At 38.7% G+C, this 21,824-nt stretch overlaps 1 protein-coding gene across 1 annotated transcript; it reads left to right on the top strand.

Annotated features, from left to right (window-relative positions):
* The first annotated feature begins 284 nt into the window (after nt 1–284).
* On the top strand, nt 285–15,816 carry LOC123390201 (olfactory receptor 50-like). The gene is given in 4 exon segments (XM_045073824.1): nt 285–773; nt 6,863–6,870; nt 14,875–15,260; nt 15,263–15,816. Coding segments are annotated over 4 exon segments (1,437 nt in total).
* The last annotated feature ends 6,008 nt before the right edge of the window (nt 15,817–21,824 follow it).

The following is a 21,824-nucleotide window of genomic DNA, read 5'->3' as shown; positions in this document are numbered from 1 at the left end:
CTACTGTGTACTCAATATGGGACAAAGCTTTTTTTCAATAAATATTTGTTGAGTAAAGAATAGTTGTCCTTTAGCTGTTTTCCGAAAAAAACTGGTAAATGTGCAGTTTCATGTATCATTAGAGCTAGAGGTGGACAAATTATCTCATGCACCAACAGTTGTGAAAAATAAACAGAAAGGTAGTTAAAATTAAGAATTTTCATAGAAAGGAACTTACTAAAACGTTATGACATGTTGACTGACGTTCCCTATTTTCCCCACTTGCCAGAAGAGATAAGAACAGCATGAGGAGGGAGAACAAGAGCAGCGTGTCTGAGTTCCTCCTACTGGGACTCCCCATCCAGCCAGAGCAGCAGGGAGTGTTCTTCACCCTGTTCCTGGGCATGTACCTGACTACAGTGCTGGGGAACCTGCTCATCATCCTGCTCATCAGGCTGGACCCTCGCCTCCACACCCCCATGTACTTCTTCCTCAGCCAGTTGGCCCTCTCTGATATTTCCCTTTCATCTATTATAGTTCCAAAGATGCTCATGAACATGCAGACTCAGCAACAATCCATTCACTATGTGGGGTGCATTTCTCAGGTGTATTTTTTCATACTTTTTGCTTGTCTTGACAACTTCCTTCTTGCAGTGATGGCATACGACAGATATGTGGCCATCTGTCAGCCACTCCACTACACCACTGTCATGAGGCAGGAACTGTGTATCTCATTAATAGCTGGATCCTGGTTCTTCTCTTGCATTAATGCCCTGTTGCACACCCTGCTCTTGGTCCAATTATCTTTCTGTGCTGATAATACCATCCCTCACTTCTTCTGCGACATCACTGTGCTCCTGAAGATGAGCTGCTCAGACATCTCTCTCAATGAGCTGGTCATCTTTACTGAAGGAGGAGTGCTTTTCATCCTGCCCTTGAGCAGTATCTTGGGCTCATATGTCCACATAGGGACAACTGTTCTCAGGATCCCCTCTACCAACGGACTCTTTAAAGCCTTTTCTACCTGTGGCTCCCATCTTTTTGTGGTGTCTTTATATTATGGGACACTTGCAGGTGTTTACTTTTTCTCCACATCATGGGACTTCAGTGACAAAGATATAATTGCTTCAGTCATGTATACAGTAGTTACCCCTATGCTGAACCCCTTTATCTATAGCCTGAGGAACAAAGATATAAAACAGGCCCTAGAAATCTTTGTCAAGAGGGCTAACTTTTAAGTGACAATCACTAAATCTGGTTACTGCAGTCATGCAATGGAGATATATCTCCTCAAACTATAATATGATTGGCAACTCTATGTAACTTAAAACAAATATACATTCTGCTGTCATAGTGTTGTTAATATGTCCACCACGTCAAGTTTGTTACTTGGTTTGTTAAATATCCTTTATACTTGATTTTTTCCTCCTTGTTCATCATCTCTTATATGTGCAAAATCTTATGTGAAACTTGCTGCACAATTGTAATTGTGGACTTATTTTTCCCCTTTTAGATATGCCCTGTTATTGCTTGTGTATTTTATAAGCTGTCATTAGGACATGCAGATTTAACATCATGATCTGCTTCTATGCAGATCTTTAATGCAGTGGTGTGCTGAAGCTGGCTTGCATTGGCTTCAAGCTGAATGTGAACATCTCTTTCAACTCCACATTTAATGACATCACTTTGGTAGATTGAAATCAGCCATACTGGAAATAATTACACTATGGTAATTGTCAAATGCTACAAAGCAAGGCTCCTCTGAGAACTATTTTTATTCATTTAACATCACACTACTGCATTTATAAATAGGAGGGAGATATTTCTCTTTATCTCTAGCAGCAGCTCCTGGCTTAACATCTCATCTACTTCTTCTGATTATCAGTATAGATGTGTCAGCTTTCTTTTGGTTAGCATTTACATGGTATGTCTTTTTCTTTTTTCTTTTTTTTTTTTTTTAAATGATTTCTTAAAAATTGTTATTTATTTTCAGCATAACAGTATTCATTATTTTTTCACCACACCCAGTGCTCCATGCAATCTGTGCCCTCTATAATATCCACCACCTGGTACCTCAACTTCCCACCCCCCGCCACTTCAAACCCCTCAGATTGTTTTTCAGAGTCCATAGTCTCTCATGGTTCACCTCCCCTTCCAATTTACCCCCACTCCCTTTTCCTCTCTAACTCCCCATGTCCTCCATGCTATTTGTTATGCTCCACAAATAAGGGAAACCATATGATAATTGACTCTGTCTGCTTGACTTATTTCACTCAGCATAATCTCTTCCAGTCCCATCCATGTTGCTACAAAAGTTGGGTATTCATCCTTTCTGATGGAGGCATAATACTCCATAGTGTATATGGACCACATCTTCCTTATCCATTCGTCTGTTGAAGGGCATCTTGGTTCTTTCCACAGTTTGGCGACCGTGGCCATTGCTGTATAAACATTGGGGTACAGATGGCCCTTCTTTTCACATCTGTATCTTTGGGGTAAATACCCAGGAGTGCAATTGCAGGGTCATAGGGAAGTTCTATTTTTAATTTCTTGAGGAATCTCCACACTGTTCTCCAAAGAGGCTGCACCAACTTGCATTCCCACCAACAGTGGAAGAGGGTTCCCCTTTCTCCACATCCTCTCCAACACATGTTGTTTCCTCTCTTGCTAATTTTGGCCATTCTCACTGGTGTAAGGTGATATCTCAATGTGGTTTTAAATTGAATCTCCCTGAGGGCTAGTGATGATGAACATTTTTTCATGTGTCTGATAGCCATTTGTATGTCTTTATTGGAGAAGTGTCTGTTCATATCTTCGGCCCATTTTTTGTTATGCTTGTCTGTTTGGTGTGTGTTGAGTTTTGAGGAGTTTCATTATAGATCCTGGATATCAACCTTTTGTCTGTACTGTCATTTGCAAATATCTCTCTTCTCCCATTCCGTGGATTGCCTCTTTGTTTTCTTGACTGTTTCCTTTGCTGTGCAGAAGCTTTTGATTTTGATGAAGTCCCAAAAGTTTATTTTCACTTTTTTGTTTCCTTTGCCTTTGGAGACATAAATATAAACTCAAAAATGGATAAAAAAGACCTCAACGTGAGACAGGAAATCCATCAGAATCCTAGAGAAGAACACAGGCAGTAATATCTTTGATATCAGGCACAGCAACACTCTCAAGATATGTCTCCATAGATACAACTTTTATTTTTAATTTTGCTCCCACTATTCTGGTTCATTTTTAAAATTTTATACAGATAATTTTTAGCCTATTTATCATCACAGTGAGATGTCCATTACATCAAATTCCATAATAATCTTTTAACCTGAACTTTTTGATACATATACCCATGTTTTTCTTTTGCTTTTTTATTTCTTCATTTTTTAAAAATTTTAGTTTACTTTAATTTAGTTTATCACCAGGTTTACACACTTCACAGCACTCACCAAAGCACATACCCTCTCCAATGTCCATAATCCCACCCCCTTCTCCCAAACCCCCTCCCCCCGGCAACCCTCAGTTTGTTTTGTGAGATTAAGAGTCACTTATGGTTTGTCTCCCTCCCAATCCCATCTTGTTTCATTTATTCTTCTTCTACCCACTTAAGCCTCCATGTTGCATCACCACTTCCTCATATCAGGGAGATCATATGATAGTTGTCTTTCTCTGCTTGACTTATTTCGCTAAGCATGATACGCTCTAGTTCCATCCATGTTGTTGCAAATGGCAAGATTTCATTTCTTTTGATGGCTGCATAGTATTCCATTGTGTATATATACCACATCTTCTTGATCCATTCATCTGTTGATGGACATCTAGGTTCTTTCCATAGTTTGGCTATTGTGGACATTGCTGCTATAAACATTCGGGCATGCATGTGTCCCTTTGGATCACTACATTTGTATCTTTAGGGTAAATACCCAATAGTGCAATTGCTGGGTCATAGGGCAGTTCTATTTTCAACATTTTGAGGAACCTCCATGCTGTTTTCCAGAGTGGCTGCACCAGCTTGCATTCCCACCAACAGTGTAGGAGGGTTCCCCTTTCTCCGCATCCTCGCCAGCATCTGTCATTTCCTGACTTGTTGATTTTAGCCATTCTGACTGGTGTGAGGTGATATCTCATTGTGGTTTTGATTTGTATTTCCCTGATGCCGAGTGATATGGAGCACTTTTTCATGTGTCTGTTCGGCCATCTGGATGTCTTTTTGCAGAAATGTCTGTTCATGTCTTCTGCCCATTTCTTGATTGGATTATTTGTTCTTTGGGTGTTGAGTTTGCTAAGTTCTTTATAGATTCTGGACACTAGTCCTTTATCTGATATGTCGTTTGCAAATATCTTCTCCCATTCTGTCAGTTGTCTTTTGATTTTGTTAACTGTTTCCTTTGCTGTGCAAAAGCTTTTGATCTTGATGAAATCCCAGTAGTTCATTTTTTCCCTTGCTTCCCTTGCCTTTTGCGTTGTTCCTAGGAAGATGTTGCTGCGGCAGAGGTCGAAGAGGTTGCTGCCCGTGTTCTCCTCAAGGATTTTGATGGATTCCTTTCGTACATTGAGGTCCTTCATCCATTTTGAGTCTATTTTTGTGTGTGGTGTAAGGAAATGGTCCAATTTCATTTTTCTGCATGTGGCTGTCCAATTTTCCCAGCACCATTTATTGAAAAGGCTGTCTTTTTTCCATTGGACATTCTTTCCTGCTTTGTCGAAGATTAGTTGACCATAGATTTGAGGGTCTATTTCTGGGCTCTCTATTCTGTTCCATTGATCTATGTGTCTGTTTTTGTGCCAGTACCATGCTGTCTTGATGATGACAGCTTTGTAATAGAGCTTGAAGTCCGGAATTGTGATGCCACCAACGTTGGCTTTCTTTTTCAATATCCCTTTGGCTATTCGAGGTCTTTTCTGGTTCCATATAAATTTTAGAATTATTTGTTCCATTTCTTTGAAAAAGATGGATGGTACTTTGATAGGAATTGCATTAAATGTGTAGATTGCTTTAGGTAGCATAGACATTTTCACAATATTTATTCTTCCAATCCAGGAGCATGGAACATTTTTCCATTTCTTTTGTGTCTTCCTCAATTTCTTTCATGAGTACTTTATAGTTTTCTGAGTATAGATTCTGTGTCTCTTTGGTTAGGTTTATTCCTAGGTATCTTATGGTTTTGGATGCAATTGTAAATGGGATTGACTCCTTAATATCTCTTTCTTCTGTCTTGCTGTTGGTGTAGAGAAATGCAACTGATTTCTGTGCATTGATTTTATATCCTGACACTTTACTGAATTCCTGTATAAGTTCTAGCAGTTTTGGAGTGGAGTCTTTTGGGTTTTCCACATATAGTATCATATCATCTGCGAAGAGTGATAATTTGACTTCTTCTTTGCCGATTTGGATGCCTTTAATTTCCTTTTGTTGTCTGATTGCTGAGGCTAGGACCCTCTAGTACGATGTTGAATAGCAGTGGTGATAATGGACATCCCTGCCGTGTTCCTGACCTTAGCGGAAAAGCTTTCAGTTTTTCTCCATTGAGAATGATATTTGCGGTGGGTTTTTCATAGATGGCTTTGATGATATTGAGGTATGTGCCCTCTATCCCTACACTTTGAAGAGTTTTGATCAGGAAGGGATGTTGTACTTTGTCAAATGCTTTTTTTTTCAGCATCTATTGAGAGTATCATATCATATGGTTTCTTGTTCTTTCTTTTATTGATGTGTTGTATCACATTGACTGATTTGCGGATGTTGAACCAACCTTGCAGCCCTGGAATAAATCCCACTTGGTCGTGGTGAATAATCTTTTTAATGTACTGTTGAATCCTATTGGCTAGTATTTTGTTGAGTATTTTCGCATCTGTGTTCATCAAGGATATCGGTCTATAGCTCTCTTTTTTGGTGGGATCCTTGTCTGGTTTTTGGGATCAAGGTGATGCTGGCCTCATAAAATGAGTTTGGAAGTTTTCCTTCCATTTCTATTTTTTGGAACAGTTTCAGGAGAATAGGAATTAGTTCTTCTTTAAATGTTTGGTAGAATTCCCCCGGGAAGCCGTCTGGCCCTGGGCTTTTGTTTGTTTGGAGATTTTTAATGACTGTTTCAATCTCCTTACTGGTTATGGGTCTGTTCAGGCTTTCTATTTCTTCCTGGTTCAGTTGTGGTAGTTTATATGTTTCTAGGAATGCATCCATTTCTTCCAGATTGTCAAATTTATTGCCGTAGAGTTGCTCATAGTATGTTCTTATAATAGTTTGTATTTCTTTGGTGTTAGTTGTGATCTCTCCTCTTTCATTCATGATTTTATTTATTTGGGTCCTTTCTCTTTTCTTTTTGATAAGTCGGGCCAGGGGTTTATCAATTTTATTAATTCTTTCAAAGAACCCAGCTCCTAGTTTCGTTGATTTGTTCTATTGTTTTTTTTGGTTTCTATATTTCATTGATTTCTGCTCTGATCTTTATGATTTCTCTTCTCCTGCTGGGCTTAGGGTTTCTTTCTTGTTTCTTTCTCCAGCTCCTTTAGGTGTAGGGTTAGGTTGTGTACCTGAGACCTTTCTTGTTTCTTGAGAAAGGCTTGTACCGCTATATATTTTCCTCTCAGGACTGCCTTTGTTGTGTGTCCCACAGATTTTGAACCGTTGTATTTTCATTATCATTTGTTTCCATGATTTTTTTCAATTCTTCTTTAATTTCCCGGTTGACCCATTCATTCTTTAGAAGGATACTGTTTAGTCTCCATGTATTTGGGTTCTTTCCAAACTTCCTTTTGTGGTTGAGTTCTAGCTTTAGAGCATTGTGGTCTGAAAATATGCAGGGAATGATCCCAATCTTTTGATACCGGTTGAGTCCTGATTTAGGACCGAGGATGTGATCTATTCTGGAGAATGTTCCATGTGCACTAGAGAAGAATGTGTATTCTGTTGCTTTGGGATGAAATATTTCTGAATATATCTGTGATGTCCATCTGGTCCAGTGTGTCATTTAAGGCCTTTATTTCCTTGCTGATCTTTTGCTTGGATGACCTGTCCATTTCAGTGAGGGGAGTGTTAAAAGTCCCCTACTATCATTGTATTATTGTTGATGTGTTTCTTTGATTTTGTTATTAATTGGTTTATATAGTTGGCTGCTCCCACATTGGGGGCATAGATATTTAAAATTGTTAAATCTTCTTGTTGGACAGACCCTTTGAGTATGATATAGTGTCCTTCCTCATCTCTTATTATAGTCTTTGGCTTAAAATCTAATTGATCTGATATAAGGATTGCCACTCCTGCTTTCTTCTGATGTCCATTAGCATGGTAAATTCTTTTTCCACCCCCTCACTTTAAATCTGGAGGTGTCTTCGGGCTTAAAATGTGTTTCTTGGAGGCAACATATAGATGGGTTTTGTTTTTTTATCCATTCTGATACCCTGTGTCTTTTGACAGGGGCATTTAGCCCATTCACATTCAGGGTAACTATTGAGAGATATGAATTTAGTGCCATTGTATTGCCTGTAAGGTGACTGTTACTGTATATGGTCTCTGTTCCTTTCTGATCTACCACTTGTAGGCTCTCTCTTTGCTTAGAGGACCCCTTTCAAGATTTTCCTGTAGAGCTGGTTTGGTATTTGCAAATTCTTTCAGTTGTTGTTTGTCCTGGAAGCTTTTAATCTCTCCTTCTATTTTCAATGATAGCCTAGCTGGATATAGTATTCTTGGCTGCATGTTTTTTCTCGTTTTTAGTGCTCTGAAAATATCATGCCAGCTCTTTCTGGCCTGCCAGGTCTCTGTGGATAAGTCAGCTGCCAATCTAATATTTTTTACCATTGTATGTTACAGACTTCTTTTTTCCCGGGCTGCTTTCAGGATTTTCTCTTTGTCATTGAGACTTGTAAATTTTACTATTAGGTGACGGGGTGTGGGCCTATTCTTATTGATTTTGAGGGGCATTCTCTGAACCTCCTGAATTTTGATGCTCGTTTCCCTTTGCCATGGTGTCACTTATCTCTCGAATTCTCCCCTCGTGGTCCAGTAGCTGTTTGTCCCTCTTTTGATCAGCTTCTTTATTCTCTGTCATTTGGTCTTCTATGAAAAACCCACCGCAAATATCATTCTCAATGGAGAAAAACTGAAAGCTTTTCCGCTAAGGTCAGGAACACGGCAGGGATGTCCATTATCACCACTGCTATTCAACATCGTACTAGAGGTCCTAGCCTCAGCAATCAGACAACAAAAGGAAATTAAAGGCATCCAAATCGGCAAAGAAGAAGTCAAATTATCACTCTTCGCAGATGATATGATACTATATGTGGAAAACCCAAAAGACTGCACTCCAAAACTGCTAGAACTTATACAGGAATTCAGTAAAGTGTCAGGATATAAAATCAATGCACAGAAATCAGTTGCATTTCTCTACACCAACAGCAAGACAGAAGAAAGAGATATTAAGGAGTCAATCCCATTTACAATTGCATCCAAAACCATAAGATACCTAGGAATAAACCTAACCAAAGAGACACAGAATCTATACTCAGAAAACTATAAAGTACTCATGAAAGAAATTGAGGAAGACACAAAGAAATGGAAAAATGTTCCATGCTCCTGGATTGGAAGAATAAATATTGTGAAAATGTCTATGCTACCTAAAGCAATCTACACATTTAATGCAATTCCTATCAAAGTACCCATCCATCTTTTTCAAAGAAATGGAACAAATAATTCTAAAATTTATATGGAACCAGAAAAGACCTCGAATAGCCAAAGGGATATTGAAAAAGAAAGCCAACGTTGGTGGCATCACAATTCCGGACTTCAAGCTCTATTACAAAGCTGTCATCATCAAGACAGCATGGTACTGGCACAAAAAAAGACACATAGATCAATGGAACAGAATAGAGAGCCCAGAAATAGACCCTCAAATCTATGGTCAACTAATCTTCGACAAAGCAGGAAAGAATGTCCAATGGAAAAAAGACAGCCTTTTCAATAAATGGTGCTGGGAAAATTGGACAGCCACATGCAGAAAAATGAAATTGGACCATTTCCTTACACCACACACAAAAATAGACTCAAAATGGATGAAGGACCTCAATGTGTACGAAAGGAATCCATCAAAATCCTTGAGGAGAAACACGGGCAGCAAACCTCTTCGACCTCTGCCGCAGCAACATCTTCCTAGGAACAACGCAAAAGGCAAGGGAAGCAAGGGAAAAAATGAACTACTGGGATTTCATCAAGATCAAAAGCTTTTGCACAGCAAAGGAAACAGTTAACAAAATCAAAAGACAACTGACAGAATGGGAGAAGATATTTGCAAACGACATATCAGATAAAGGACTAGTGTCCAGAATCTATAAAGAACTTAGCAAACTCAACACCCAAAGAACAAATAATCCAATCAAGAAATGGGCAGAAGACATGAACAGACATTTCTGCAAAGAAGACATCCAGATGGCGAACAGACACATGAAAAAGTGCTCCATATCACTCGGCATCAGGGAAATACAAATCAAAAAAACCACAATGAGATATCACCTCACACCAGTCAGAATGGCTAAAAATCAACAAGTCAGGAAATGACAGATGCTGGCGAGGATGCGGAGAAAGGGGAACCCTCCTACACTGTGGTGGGAATGCAAGCTGGTGCAGCCACTCTGGGAAAACAGCATGGAGGTTCCTCAAAATGTTGAAAATAGAACTGCCCTATGACCCAGCAATTGCACTATTGGGTATTTACCCTAAAGATACAAATGTAGTGATCCAAAGGGACACATGCACCCGAATGTTTATAGCAGCAATGTCCACAATAGCCAAACTATGGAAAGAACCTAGATGTCCATCAACAGATGAATGGATCAAGAAGATGTGGTATATATACACAATGGAATACTATGCAGCCATCAAAAGAAATGAAATCTTGCCATTTGCAACAACATGGATGGAACTAGAGCGTATCATGCTTAGCGAAATAAGTCAAGCAGAGAAAGACAAACTATCATATGATCTCCCTGATATGAGGAAGTGGTGATGCAACATGGAGGCTTAAGTGGGTAGAAGAATAAAAATGAAACAAGATGGGATTGGGAGGGAGACAAAACCATAAGTGACTCTTAATCTCACAAAACAAACTGAGGGTTGCCCGGGGGGAGGGGGGTTTTGGGAGAAGGGGGTGGGATTATGGACATTGGGGAGGGTATGTGATTTACTTTTAATGACATTCTGATCAAAATTCCACCAGTATTCTTCAAAGATCTGGAGCAAATAATCCAGAAATTTGTATGGAATCAGAAGAGACCCCGAATCGCTAAGGAAATGTTGAAAAACAAAAATAAAACGGGGGCATCACGTTACCTGATTTTAAGCTTTATTACAAAGCTGTGTTCACCAAGACAGCATGGTACTGGCATAAAAACAGACACATAGACCTGTGGAACAGAGTAGAGAACCCAGATGTGGACCCTCAACTCTATGGTCAATTAATCTTCGACAAAACAGGAAAAAATATACAGTGGAAAAAAGACAGTCTCTTCAATAAATGGTGCTGGGAAAAGTGGACAGATATATGTAGAAGAATGAAGCAGAGTCATTGATTTTATTTTTAACTCCATGCACATAAGGAAACAAGGAGGTGCCCATGCAATATTATCAACCATGATCTATAGGACCTAGAAACCATTCTGAAGTTTAACAAGACTTCTTCATTCAAATAGCTATCCCAAGTACAGATTGATTTTTAATGCAAAACAGAACAAATAATAACACTTAAAATTACTCACATATCTTCACCTCAGATAACAAGCATATGATATTCATTTTCTTTTTTTTAGTTTATTTTTTATTTTCAGCATAACAGTATTCATTATTTTTGCACCACTCCCAGTGCTCCATGCAATCCATGCCCTCTATAATACTCACCACCTGGTATCCTGACCTCCCACCCCCCGCCCCTTCAAAACCCTCAGATTGTTTTTCAGAGTCCATAGTCTCTCATGGTTCACCTCCTATCTGGCTTCAAATAAGCGGGGTTAGAGATGTGTGAAATACAATTGGAATCAGTTTTGTAAGAGAGTTAATGGAAACCATTTCTTGAATGATTTATTCTATGATACTATAAGAAACTTGCACCAAGAGAAGGCTGACTCCACAGCTTTTGGTCACATCAAGATTTATAGAAACTGCATTCCATTCCTCAGGGTCCAGTTTTGGCAATAGGATACAAAGTCCCTTGATCTTTTGTTCCGAGAGTGAAAGTATTAATGTTTCCAGTGTTCTTAGAATAACATGGAAATCAGAAACAAGAGACTTTGATTAATACACTCAAGCACCAGTTTGGCTTGTTATGGACTTGGAATTACATTTTTCCCAATATAACTGGAGAAGGCAAAAAGCTTTGTGAGTCACCAAGTTCCTAGTAGCTGCTTTGTGTTTATTATCATCATTCCTCCAATGTGAACTCTCCTATTCCCTGCTAGCAACAGTTCTTCCCTCCTGGGAATCAAAGGCAATGAAGCAATTATATCCTGTTTGTCTCTAACTTGGAGCTGGGAGTGGGGAGTTACCCCCTCCCATACTCCCTGGGTCCTCTCTGTGATTTGTAAAGCTATAACCCATTCCCATTGCTCAGAGATTGTGAACAAGTGTATATCACTATATATATTTGATTTGGTTTTGAACTGATAATTCTTCTCCACATTGCAATGCATCTTTGAGACCCTCAGAGACTCCACCTGCTTCATTGTATTCGGTGTCTTATGAGAGAAAAGAAAGAACCTTCCCAGACCTTCTGACTGAAGGTATATGTGCTCACCAATTAAGGGGCAATGTCAGAGCAGGAGTATAATTTATATTCAGTTGCACAATTGTGTGTGTGTGTGTGTGTTCAGTGTGTGCTACTGATCCCCAACATGGCCCTACCCCCTCACACCAGAGTGTAACAGACAGCCCATGTATAATAATTTATCTCTGATGATCCTCTACCCAATTTTGAGAGGATAGTGAAATACATACCTCCTCCTGCTTATACTTTATTTCCCCATTAAGTCTTATTGGGTTTTCCTCCAAATTTTATCCCAATTAACTTCATCTCCTCTGCCATGATTCAGGTGTAAGTAGGTGTTATTTTGTACCTGAACTATGCCAATAGCCTCCTGTTAAATTTTTGCTGACAATACTGCCTTGCCATAATCTGTTCTCTATGTAATAGCCAGCATACTATTTTAAATTTTTCTTTCACTTCCTTACTTTAACTTTTCCATGGGTGTTCTGTTGCTCTGAGGAAAGAATCAAAACTTTCCATTATACAGAAAAGGACTTATATAATCTGGTGCCTAGATAATTCTCCTACCTCATTTTCCCATGCTGACCATGCTCCTGAATTTTCTCTGTTCCTCAAATACCATAGCCCTGTCCTATCCAAATATTTAAAGATGGTTTATTTATTTATTTGCCAAATATTTAAACAGAATGTCCATTTTGGTAATGTCCCCATGGCAAGCTCTTATAATTCAGGGATCCCTTCAAAGAACCCATGAAAACAGGCTTCCTCACCAATTTAACCTCTTGTAACTCAATGGCATCTATCAAAATGGTGAAAAAACGAATGATGTACTATAGTTGGCTAACTGAACAAAATAATTAAAAAATGGTGAAAAATATATGTCCTCCAAATCCATTTCTGTTTTAGATATGTATGTGAAATGTGAAAATAATGTGAAAAATGACATATGAACAATGTTATTATTAAAACATTGATGGAAATAGAAAAATGTTAGAAACAACCAAAATGCCCAGCAGACAACTAGTTAGCCCTTTCATTGTGATAAACTGATTTATTATTAACATGGTAATGACTATACTGAATGTGTGCTTCATCTCAGGTAACATATTAAATTAACAGAACTTTTAATGTAGTGGACTGAAGAATGTAGAAGTTTTTGAGATAATTTCAGTCACACTGGGAGAATTGGTACATAATGTAAACTTAAGTTAAGCCCTAGGATGAATGTGGGTCCTATATTGAGACACTTTCTTAGCTCTCAGAAAAAAAGAACTTTAAATTGAATAAGTCTTTATGTAGTATGTGAGTTCTATTTTAGTAGACAGACCATCATTTTCCCTTCCCCTTTCATTTTGTGAATGTTCACATGGGCAGGTCTAAGACTGGCCTGAAGAAAAAAGAGGGAGAAATGACAGTGTTAGCAAAGGGTAAGAAGTGCTAGAACACTTGTCATGCTAGAACATGACAAGAAAAAATTGGTAAGGAATCACTGGCCTAAAACCTAGGTTAGGAACTGTGAAAAAGAAGGTTATTTGGTAACCTCTGTTGGACAAACACTTAAAGAAACCTCTGTTGGACAAACACTTACAAAAAGCTTATTCTTTGGCAGATCCAGGATATGATTGGAAAAGCCAAAGTATTTCCTGGCATTCTGAGAACTGGCATAAAAGCGATCTGGTTAGAACTCAGGTAATAGGTGAGACTTTGGAAGAGAAATGGACTCCTAACCCTTCACATTGCATGAAAAAAAATTTTTTTTGTTAATTTTTTTAATTACGTTCAGTTAGCCACTGTATATATCATTCGTTTTTGATTTAGTGTTTCATGATTTATTAGTTAGGTGTAACACCCAGTGCATATCACAACACGAGCCCTCCTTAATACCCATCACCCTTTTACCCCCTCCCCTCATGCCTCTCTTTACAAGACCCTCAGTTCATTTCCCATACATAGCCTCTCATGGTTCATCTCACTCTCTGATTTCTCCCCCTTTAGATTTCCCTCCCTTCCCTTATGGTCCTCTGTGTTATTGCTTATGTTCCACATACGAGTAAAACCATATGATAATTGTCTTTCTCTGCTTTATTTATTTCAATTAGTCTAATCCCATCCAGTTCCATCCATGTCGATGCAAATAGTGGGTATTCACCCATTCTGATGGCTGAGTAATATTCCATTGTGTAAGTGGACCACATCTTCTTTACCCATTCATCTGCTGAAAGCTCCTTCCACAGTTTGGCTATTGTGGACATTGCTGCATGAACATTTCTTTAGCAAAAGAGATGGTAGACAGAAAATGTTGAGGAACAAGAAGGAATATTTTTTTAAAGAAAGGACTAATGGCTATATTATAAGATATGTTATAGATCTTCTATGTTATTGACAAATATTCTTGTCCTTAATGTCCTTGCCTTGAAGAGGTTATGTTTCCACCAAGCCTCCAGATCTTGGTATCAGGAGATCCAGAGCAGCCCATAGGGTTGTCTTGTCTTGATCCAATCCATGGAGATAAAATATTAGCCAAAGCACATATGAGAGGCATGGGTATGGTTAAGAAAGGCCAAGAGACCAGTAGAAGAGCCTCTACTTGCCTTTCCAATAACTGGCTACTGACCTAGACTTGCACCCTAATTTCTTTTTTTTAAATTTAATTTCTTTTCAGTGTAACAGAATTCATTGTTTATGCACCACACCCAGTGCTCCATGCAATACATGCCTTCCCTAATACCCACCACCAGGCTCCCCCAAACTCCTACCCACCGTCCCTTCAAAACCCTCAGATTGTTTTTCAGAGTCCATAGTCTCTTGTGGTTCACCTCCCCTTCCAATTTCCCTCAACTCCCTTCACCCTAATTTCTTAATCTCAAATTTCTATCATGAACTGGAATCCTCAAGTTTGAGCCTGTTCTGGTCTGATTACCATTTGGATGTTGAAGTTTCCTCCAAAAGAAACTGTGTTGGTTTCTTGGTGGACATATAATAGCCTGAAGTCAGACCATCACTAGCCCATTAGTGAGGCGAAAAGCAGGAACTATTCAGGTTAAAATTCATGTACTGGTTAATTCAAAACCATGTTTCCATAATGTGACAATCACAATGATTTCTTATTCTTTCACATATCCATCTCCCCACCTCCATTTCCAGCAAATGAGAAGAGCATGAAGATGGATAATCAGAGCAGTGTGTCTGAGTTTCTCCTCCTGGGGCTCCCCATCCAGCCAGAGCAGCAGGGCATATACTACACTCTTTTCCTGATCATATACATGACCACGGTGCTGGGGAACCTGCTCATCATCCTGCTCATCAGGCTGGACCCTCGCCTCCACACCCCCATGTACTTCTTCCTCAGCCACTTGGCCTTCACCGACATCTCTTTCTCATCAGTCACAGCTCCAAAGATGCTCATAAACATGCAGACACAGACTCAATCCATCTCATATGGTGGATGCATTTCCCAGGTGTATTTCTTCTTATTTTGGGGGGATCTTGACAGCTTCCTTCTCACATCAATGGCCTATGACAGGTACGTGGCCATCTGTCACCCCCCCTCTATACCGCCATCATGAGTCAGAGCCTGTGTTTCCGGCTAGTAATTGTGTCCTGGGTCCTATCTTGTGCTAGTGCCCTTTTGCATACCCTCCTCCTGGCTCGTCTCTCTTTCTGTGGAGACAACACTCTCCCGCACTTCTTCTGTGATCTTTCTGCCTTGCTTAAGCTCTCCAGCTCAGATACCACAGTCAATGATCTGGTTATCATCACTGTAGGGGGGGTGGTCATTACCCTGCCATTCATATGCATCCTGGTCTCTTATGGCCGCATTGGGGCCACTATCCTGAGGGTTCCCTCAACCAAAGGAATCTGCAAAGCTTTGTCTACTTGTGGCTCTCACCTCTCTGTTGTGTCTCTGTACTATGGGGCAATTATTGGACTGTACTTCTTCCCCTCATCCAAAAACTCCAATGACAAGGATGTCATTGTGGCCGTATTGTACACTCTGGTCACCCCCATGCTAAATCCCTTTATCTACAGTCTGAGGAATCGGGATATGAAAGGAGCTCTGGGACACCTACTCAGAAGAGGAATATTTTCACCATATTGAACACTGTTTTCCCTACTAATTAGATACAAGACCTGTTCCATTCTGCACATGCAATGTGAGCATCGTTTCCTCTTTGAATAGCTCCTTTTTAATAAATTTGATGTGGTGTTCTTCAGTCTCTGTTTTAGCTTGGGCTTAGGTTTCTTCTCTATTTAGTTTCCTTGTTAATTTTAGAGTCATAGGGAAAAAACATACTTGTACGATCACCTTTTCTTGAAGGAAGAACATCAGGAAGAACCTAGACCTGAAGTGAACTTAGGCAGCACTTCAGTCTAGTTTAATCCAAATATATCTGATTAAAAAAAAAAACACAACTATAATTCTAGGAACACTATTATTAAATTGTTTCTTTTGTCTTAAAAAATAAAATATTCATTAATTCTAAAAAAAGCACATCCCTGTCCCACGTACATAAATAGAGTGTCCTATTTTTCATCTGAAAGGCTCATTTTGCTTTCAGTCCTTGAGAAACTACCTCTACTCAAGGCAGATATAACTAAGAAATTTCACTGCTATAAACTGATAACTGTGACAAATATTTCCATATTCATTATTTAATTTAATCCTAGTAATCGATACAAAGGAGGAAATTCATATTAAGAGACGCTTAGTAGGTAGCCCAGTGACACAAACTAGGAGTGTTTAGTAGAGTTGGTAATGCTGTATGTATGAGGTCAAATCTCGAGTTCTTTAAATCACTTGAATATTTTTCAATCTGGAATAGTATTTTTACCCATTTTACTGAAAATTTTATTTAAACTTAAAAAATATTGAAGTAGCATACATAAAAGCATATATGGCATACATATGTCTTAAATTTATGTGTATATGTACATGGTATGTTGTACATGTGAATATGTGTGTATGTGTTTTACACATGTGACATACATAATCACATTTTAGAGAATAATATTAAAAGAAATATTCATTTAACAATCTCTAGGCTTAAGTAGTAGAAAACTAACAATATTGATGAACCCTTGGTACTTAGAGATTTCTTAATTTTTGTGACTCTGGTGAGTAGAAAATGACATCTCATTGTGGTTTTACTTCCAGGTTCTCTATTTATGAGGTAGAGCATCTTAACCTACTTATTGGACATTTGTGACAGAGATGGCTGGCTATCCACCAAAAATTCATGACCTTCTTCTTAAGTGTGAAGTTTTCAGTGGGAGAGAGCTGCCACATTTCCTAGTAATCTAAGTGTTGCTATGTGGCACATTCTCCCCAGAAGAAGAAAATGTCTATACTTTCCTCGCCAAAATTTTAGAGAAATGTCTGTACTTTCTCCTCTATTGTCTGAGAAAAAAATAATTGCTGCCCTGATAGATAACTGAACCTGATTCTCAAATTACTGCATAGTGAAATGTCATCAACCCTTTAGAAGACCCGCATTGGACCATTAGAGCAGCCATGATTATCCTTATTGGTACAACATTTCTTTTATGAAATACATAATTATGTATTTTCCCTGCTTTTCTATTTGATTTTTTCTCTTCTATTTATTGCATTGTCTGGAATAATCTGGAAATTAACCCTTTTTCAGTTGTATATCTTGCAAATGTCTTCCATTATTGGAAGCTTGTTAGCTTTTTAAATGACCTATCAATGTCTTAATTTTAATGTGATTAAAGTCATTAATGCCTTATTTTATTATTTATGTCCTTGACTTTAAGTATTTCCTGGAAAAAATCACCTTGAAAATGGCAATCAATCTGTTTTATAGACAATTAGAAAGGGATTTGGCATCAGGAAAAGTTCAGAGGCTGTGGAATGGTAGATTCAGATTTCTTGTCAAAGGGAACATCTTGAATTTACATAAATAGTAAGAATACCCCAGTGTACGAATCCCCTCTAGAACCATTTACTGCAGATAATTCAGTGTTAGGTGGGTTGACCCTTACTCTTGTTCAAAGGATAGATAGAGCTGTTTAACAAAATAAACTACAAGACTGATAGTGGTTCTATAGTATCGGTGTCAGAGTAAAAGTCCTTCAAACTCAAATAGATTATCATCATTACACACACACAACTTTATGACTGACAGCTAATATGTAAGGCATTGTTCAAAGTATGAGGGAGGTTTGTGACCTTGGAGGGGGGGAAGCCAGTTGAGTTTCTAGAGGGAAACCCATACCCTTGACCTAATTAATTTAATACACAATTAATATTGTGTAAAAAGAAGCTGAGCTAAATGTCATCAGAACAGAAAAGCAGAATATCTATAGTATCTGCTTTGATAACAGTTCAGCAGGATCCAGTTTTTACAGCACTTTGGAGATTTCTATCGCCCATTGGGGCTTTATACTGGCACTGGCTAGTAAATCATGTGATTTTGGGGTGGTTTAAATGAAATATGTTTGGATTTAAAAAAAAAAAAAAAACTTCCCTGTCTTAGAGACTCCCAGATTGCCTTCCCCCACATCCTCTGGGATATAACTAAAGTATATTTTTTCCTGGGATTGCTTCTCCCCAGAGTCCCTGGTTTTGTGGTGGTGCATTCCCCACAGATATTCTCTCTCTGAGTTCCCTAGACTTCCTCATGGTCTTATTGGGGAGAAGTAAACATGGCTTCCCACCAGGTCTCTTTCTGACATAACCCACCTATAATCTATAGGAAACTATTTTTTTTTTAAACTGAAATGTTGTTAACACATTATGTTACATTAGTTTCAGGTGTACAGCATAGTGATTCCACACATAGGAAACATTTTTGCTTTTATTGCCCCACCATGAAAAGAAGTGAAGGAATTTCTCAAACATAGTTCTATTCCCTAATTCCAATTCCCCCTCTCCCCGCCCTCCCCATGCCATCTTTCCTATTGTTTTTGCTCTCATCAAAGTAAAAGATACATATCAAATTCTCTAAATGGTTTTTTGAAGTTTCTCCCACTAAGCTTGAAGTGAGGAAGAAAGCATCTCCTTGTCCATTGAGAGGATTTGGGGTTCACTGTGCAGCTTTCTCAAAAAAACTCCCCCACTACTTTATGAGAACCTCTCATATTTAGCTCTTAGCATTTTTTTAGACCCATGTCTATGTTGAGAGGCTCATGAGTTATGATTGAGCATTGGGCATTTCCTATAAACATCTACATTTTAAATCTTACAACTCACTTTGGTATCTTGTGTCTATCAAATCTCGGTACCTCAGTTGAAACTTCCAGTTTAATATCCTGAGCATGCTGTTCCTTCTTCCTGTGATCACCAGGACAAGATAGAACTTCATGTGTCTGATTAATTCTGATTTGTTAAGTTTAAGATAAAGCAACATCTTCTCTGGGAAGTCTTTCATGTACTCTGCCACTAGGCCGAGCTAATTATTCCTCTCCTGGACACAGTGTTTCATATAAACAATTATAGTTTGTGCCATGCTCAATCACTCTGGAGTCAGACAGCTAAGATTCAAATCTTCCTTCACTAACTCTGATGTTAAGACTTTTTTTTGAGCATGAGTTTTGCCAAAATATTTTTTTGAGCATGAGTTTTCTCAAAATATCTCTTAGGGTTGTTGTCAGAATTAAATTAGGTGATTTTTAAAAAATTTTTATTATTTTTAATTTTTTATTTATTTTAATTTTTATTTATTTTTAAAATTTCTTTTCAGTGTTCCAGAATTCATTGTTTATACACCACACTCAGTGCTCCATGCAATACATGCCCTCCATAATAGCTACCACCAGGTTCACCCAACCTCCCACCCCCCGCCCCTCCAAAACCCTCAGATTGTTTTTCAGAGTCCACAGTCTCTCATGGTTCATCTCCCCCTACAATTTCCCTCAACTCCTTCTCCTCTTCATCTCCCCATCTCCTCTGTGTTATTCCTTATGCTCCACAAGTAAGTGAAACCATATGATAATTTACTCTATTTTAATGTATCTTAGGCTCTTAGACCAGTACCTGAGACAACTGAGGTGGCATTTATTTTGTTGCTGAATATCTGTGTGTGTTTGGGAAGAAAGGACATGTAGGTTGTATTCCTGAAGAACAAGAAAGTAGTGTGTTAATTATTATGTAAGGAAAGTAAGTTTTACTATGTTCTTCTTGGAAGTTCTAGAAGGGCTCAAAGTCCCTGATGTCTGAGTGAAGGAGACTTATCATCACCAAAATGTAAAATTCCTTAGTTATATGCAACTAATGAATTGTTGAACACTACAACAAAACATGATGTACATGAAATAAGTCAAGCAGAGAGAGTCAATTATTATATGGTTTCACTTTTTGTGGAGCATAACAAATAGCATGGTAGACATGGGGAGTTAGGAGAAGGGAGTTGGGGGAAATTGGAAGGGGAGGTGAACCATGAGAGACTATGGACTCTGAAAAACAATATGAGGGGTTTTAAGTGGTGGGGGGGGTGGGAGATTGGGGGAACCAGGTGGTGGGTATTAGAGAGGGCACGGATTACATGAAGCACTGGGTGTGGTACAAAAACAATGAATACTGTTATACTGAAAATAAATAAAAAAATAAATTAAATCAGCAAACTCAACACCCAAAGAACAAATAATCCAATCAAGAAATGGGCAGAAGACATGAACAGACATTTCTGCAAAGAAGATATCCAGATGGCGAACAGACACATGAAAAAGTGCTCCATATCACTCGGCATCAGGGAAATACAAATCAAAACCACAATGAGATATCACCTCACACCAGTCAGAATGGCTAAAATCAACAAGTCAGGAAATGACAGATGCTGGCGAGGATGCGGAGAAAGGGGGAACCCTCCTACACTGTTGGTGGGAATGCAAGCTGGTGCAGCCACTCTGGAAAACAGCATGGAGGTTCCTCAAAATGTTGAAAATAGAACTGCCCTATGACCCAGCAATTGCACTATTGGGTATTTACCCTAAAGATACAAATGTAGTGATCCAAAGGGACACATGCACCCGAATGTTTATAGCAGCAATGTCCACAATAGCCAAACTATGGAAAGAACCTAGATGTCCATCAACAGATGAATGGATCAAGAAGATGTGGTATATATACACAATGGAATACTATGCAGCCATCAAAAGAAATGAAATCTTGCCATTTGCAACAACATGGATGGAACTAGAGCGTATCATGCTTAGCGAAATAAGTCAAGCAGAGAAAGACAACTATCATATGATCTCCCTGATATGAGGAAGTGGTGATGCAACATGGAGGCTTAAGTGGGTAGAAGAAGAATAAATGAAACAAGATGGGATTGGGAGGGAGACAAACCATAAGTGACTCTTAATCTCACGAAACAAACTGAGGGTTGCCGGGGGGAGGGGGTTTGGGAGAAGGGGGTGGGATTATGGACATTGGGGAGGGTATGTGATTTGGTGAGTGCTATGAAGTGTGTAAACCTGGTGATTCACAGACCTGTACCCCTGGGGATAAAAATATATGTTTATAAAAAATAAAAAATAATAAAAAAAAATAAATTAAATCAGTATTCTTCAAAGAGCTGGAGCAAATAATCCCGAAATTTGTATGGAATCAGAAGAGACCCCGAATCGCTAAGGAAATGTTGAAAAACAAAAATAAAACTGGGGGCATCATGTTACCTGATTTCAAGCTTTATTACAAAGCTGTGGTCATCAAGACAGCATGGTACTGGCATAAAAACAGACACATAGACCAGTGGAACAGAGTAGAGAGCCCACATATGGACCCTGAACTCTATGGTCAATTAATCTTCAACAAAACAGGCAAAAATATACAGTGGAAAAAAAACAGTCTCCTCAATAAATGGTGCTGGGAAAACTGGACAGCTATATGTAGAAGAATGAAACTCGACCATTCTTTTACACCGTACACAAAGATAAACTCAAAATGGATAAAAGACCTCAATGTGAGACAGGAATCCATCAGAATCCTAGAGAAGAACATAGGCAGTAATCTCTTCGATATCAGCCACAGCAACTTCTTTCAAGAAATGTCTCCAAAGGCAAAGGAAACAAAAGTGAAAATAAACTTTTGGGACTTCACCAAAATCAAAAGCTTCTGCACAGCCAAGGAAACAGTCAAGAAAAACA

This window comes from Mustela putorius, unplaced genomic scaffold, assembly GCF_011764305.1.
Source record: "Mustela putorius furo isolate JIRA1106 unplaced genomic scaffold, ASM1176430v1.1 tig00537285_pilon_pilon_pilon, whole genome shotgun sequence".
NCBI classification, from domain to species: domain Eukaryota; kingdom Metazoa; phylum Chordata; class Mammalia; order Carnivora; family Mustelidae; genus Mustela; species Mustela putorius.
This window is presented reverse-complemented; position numbering and strand designations above follow the sequence as displayed.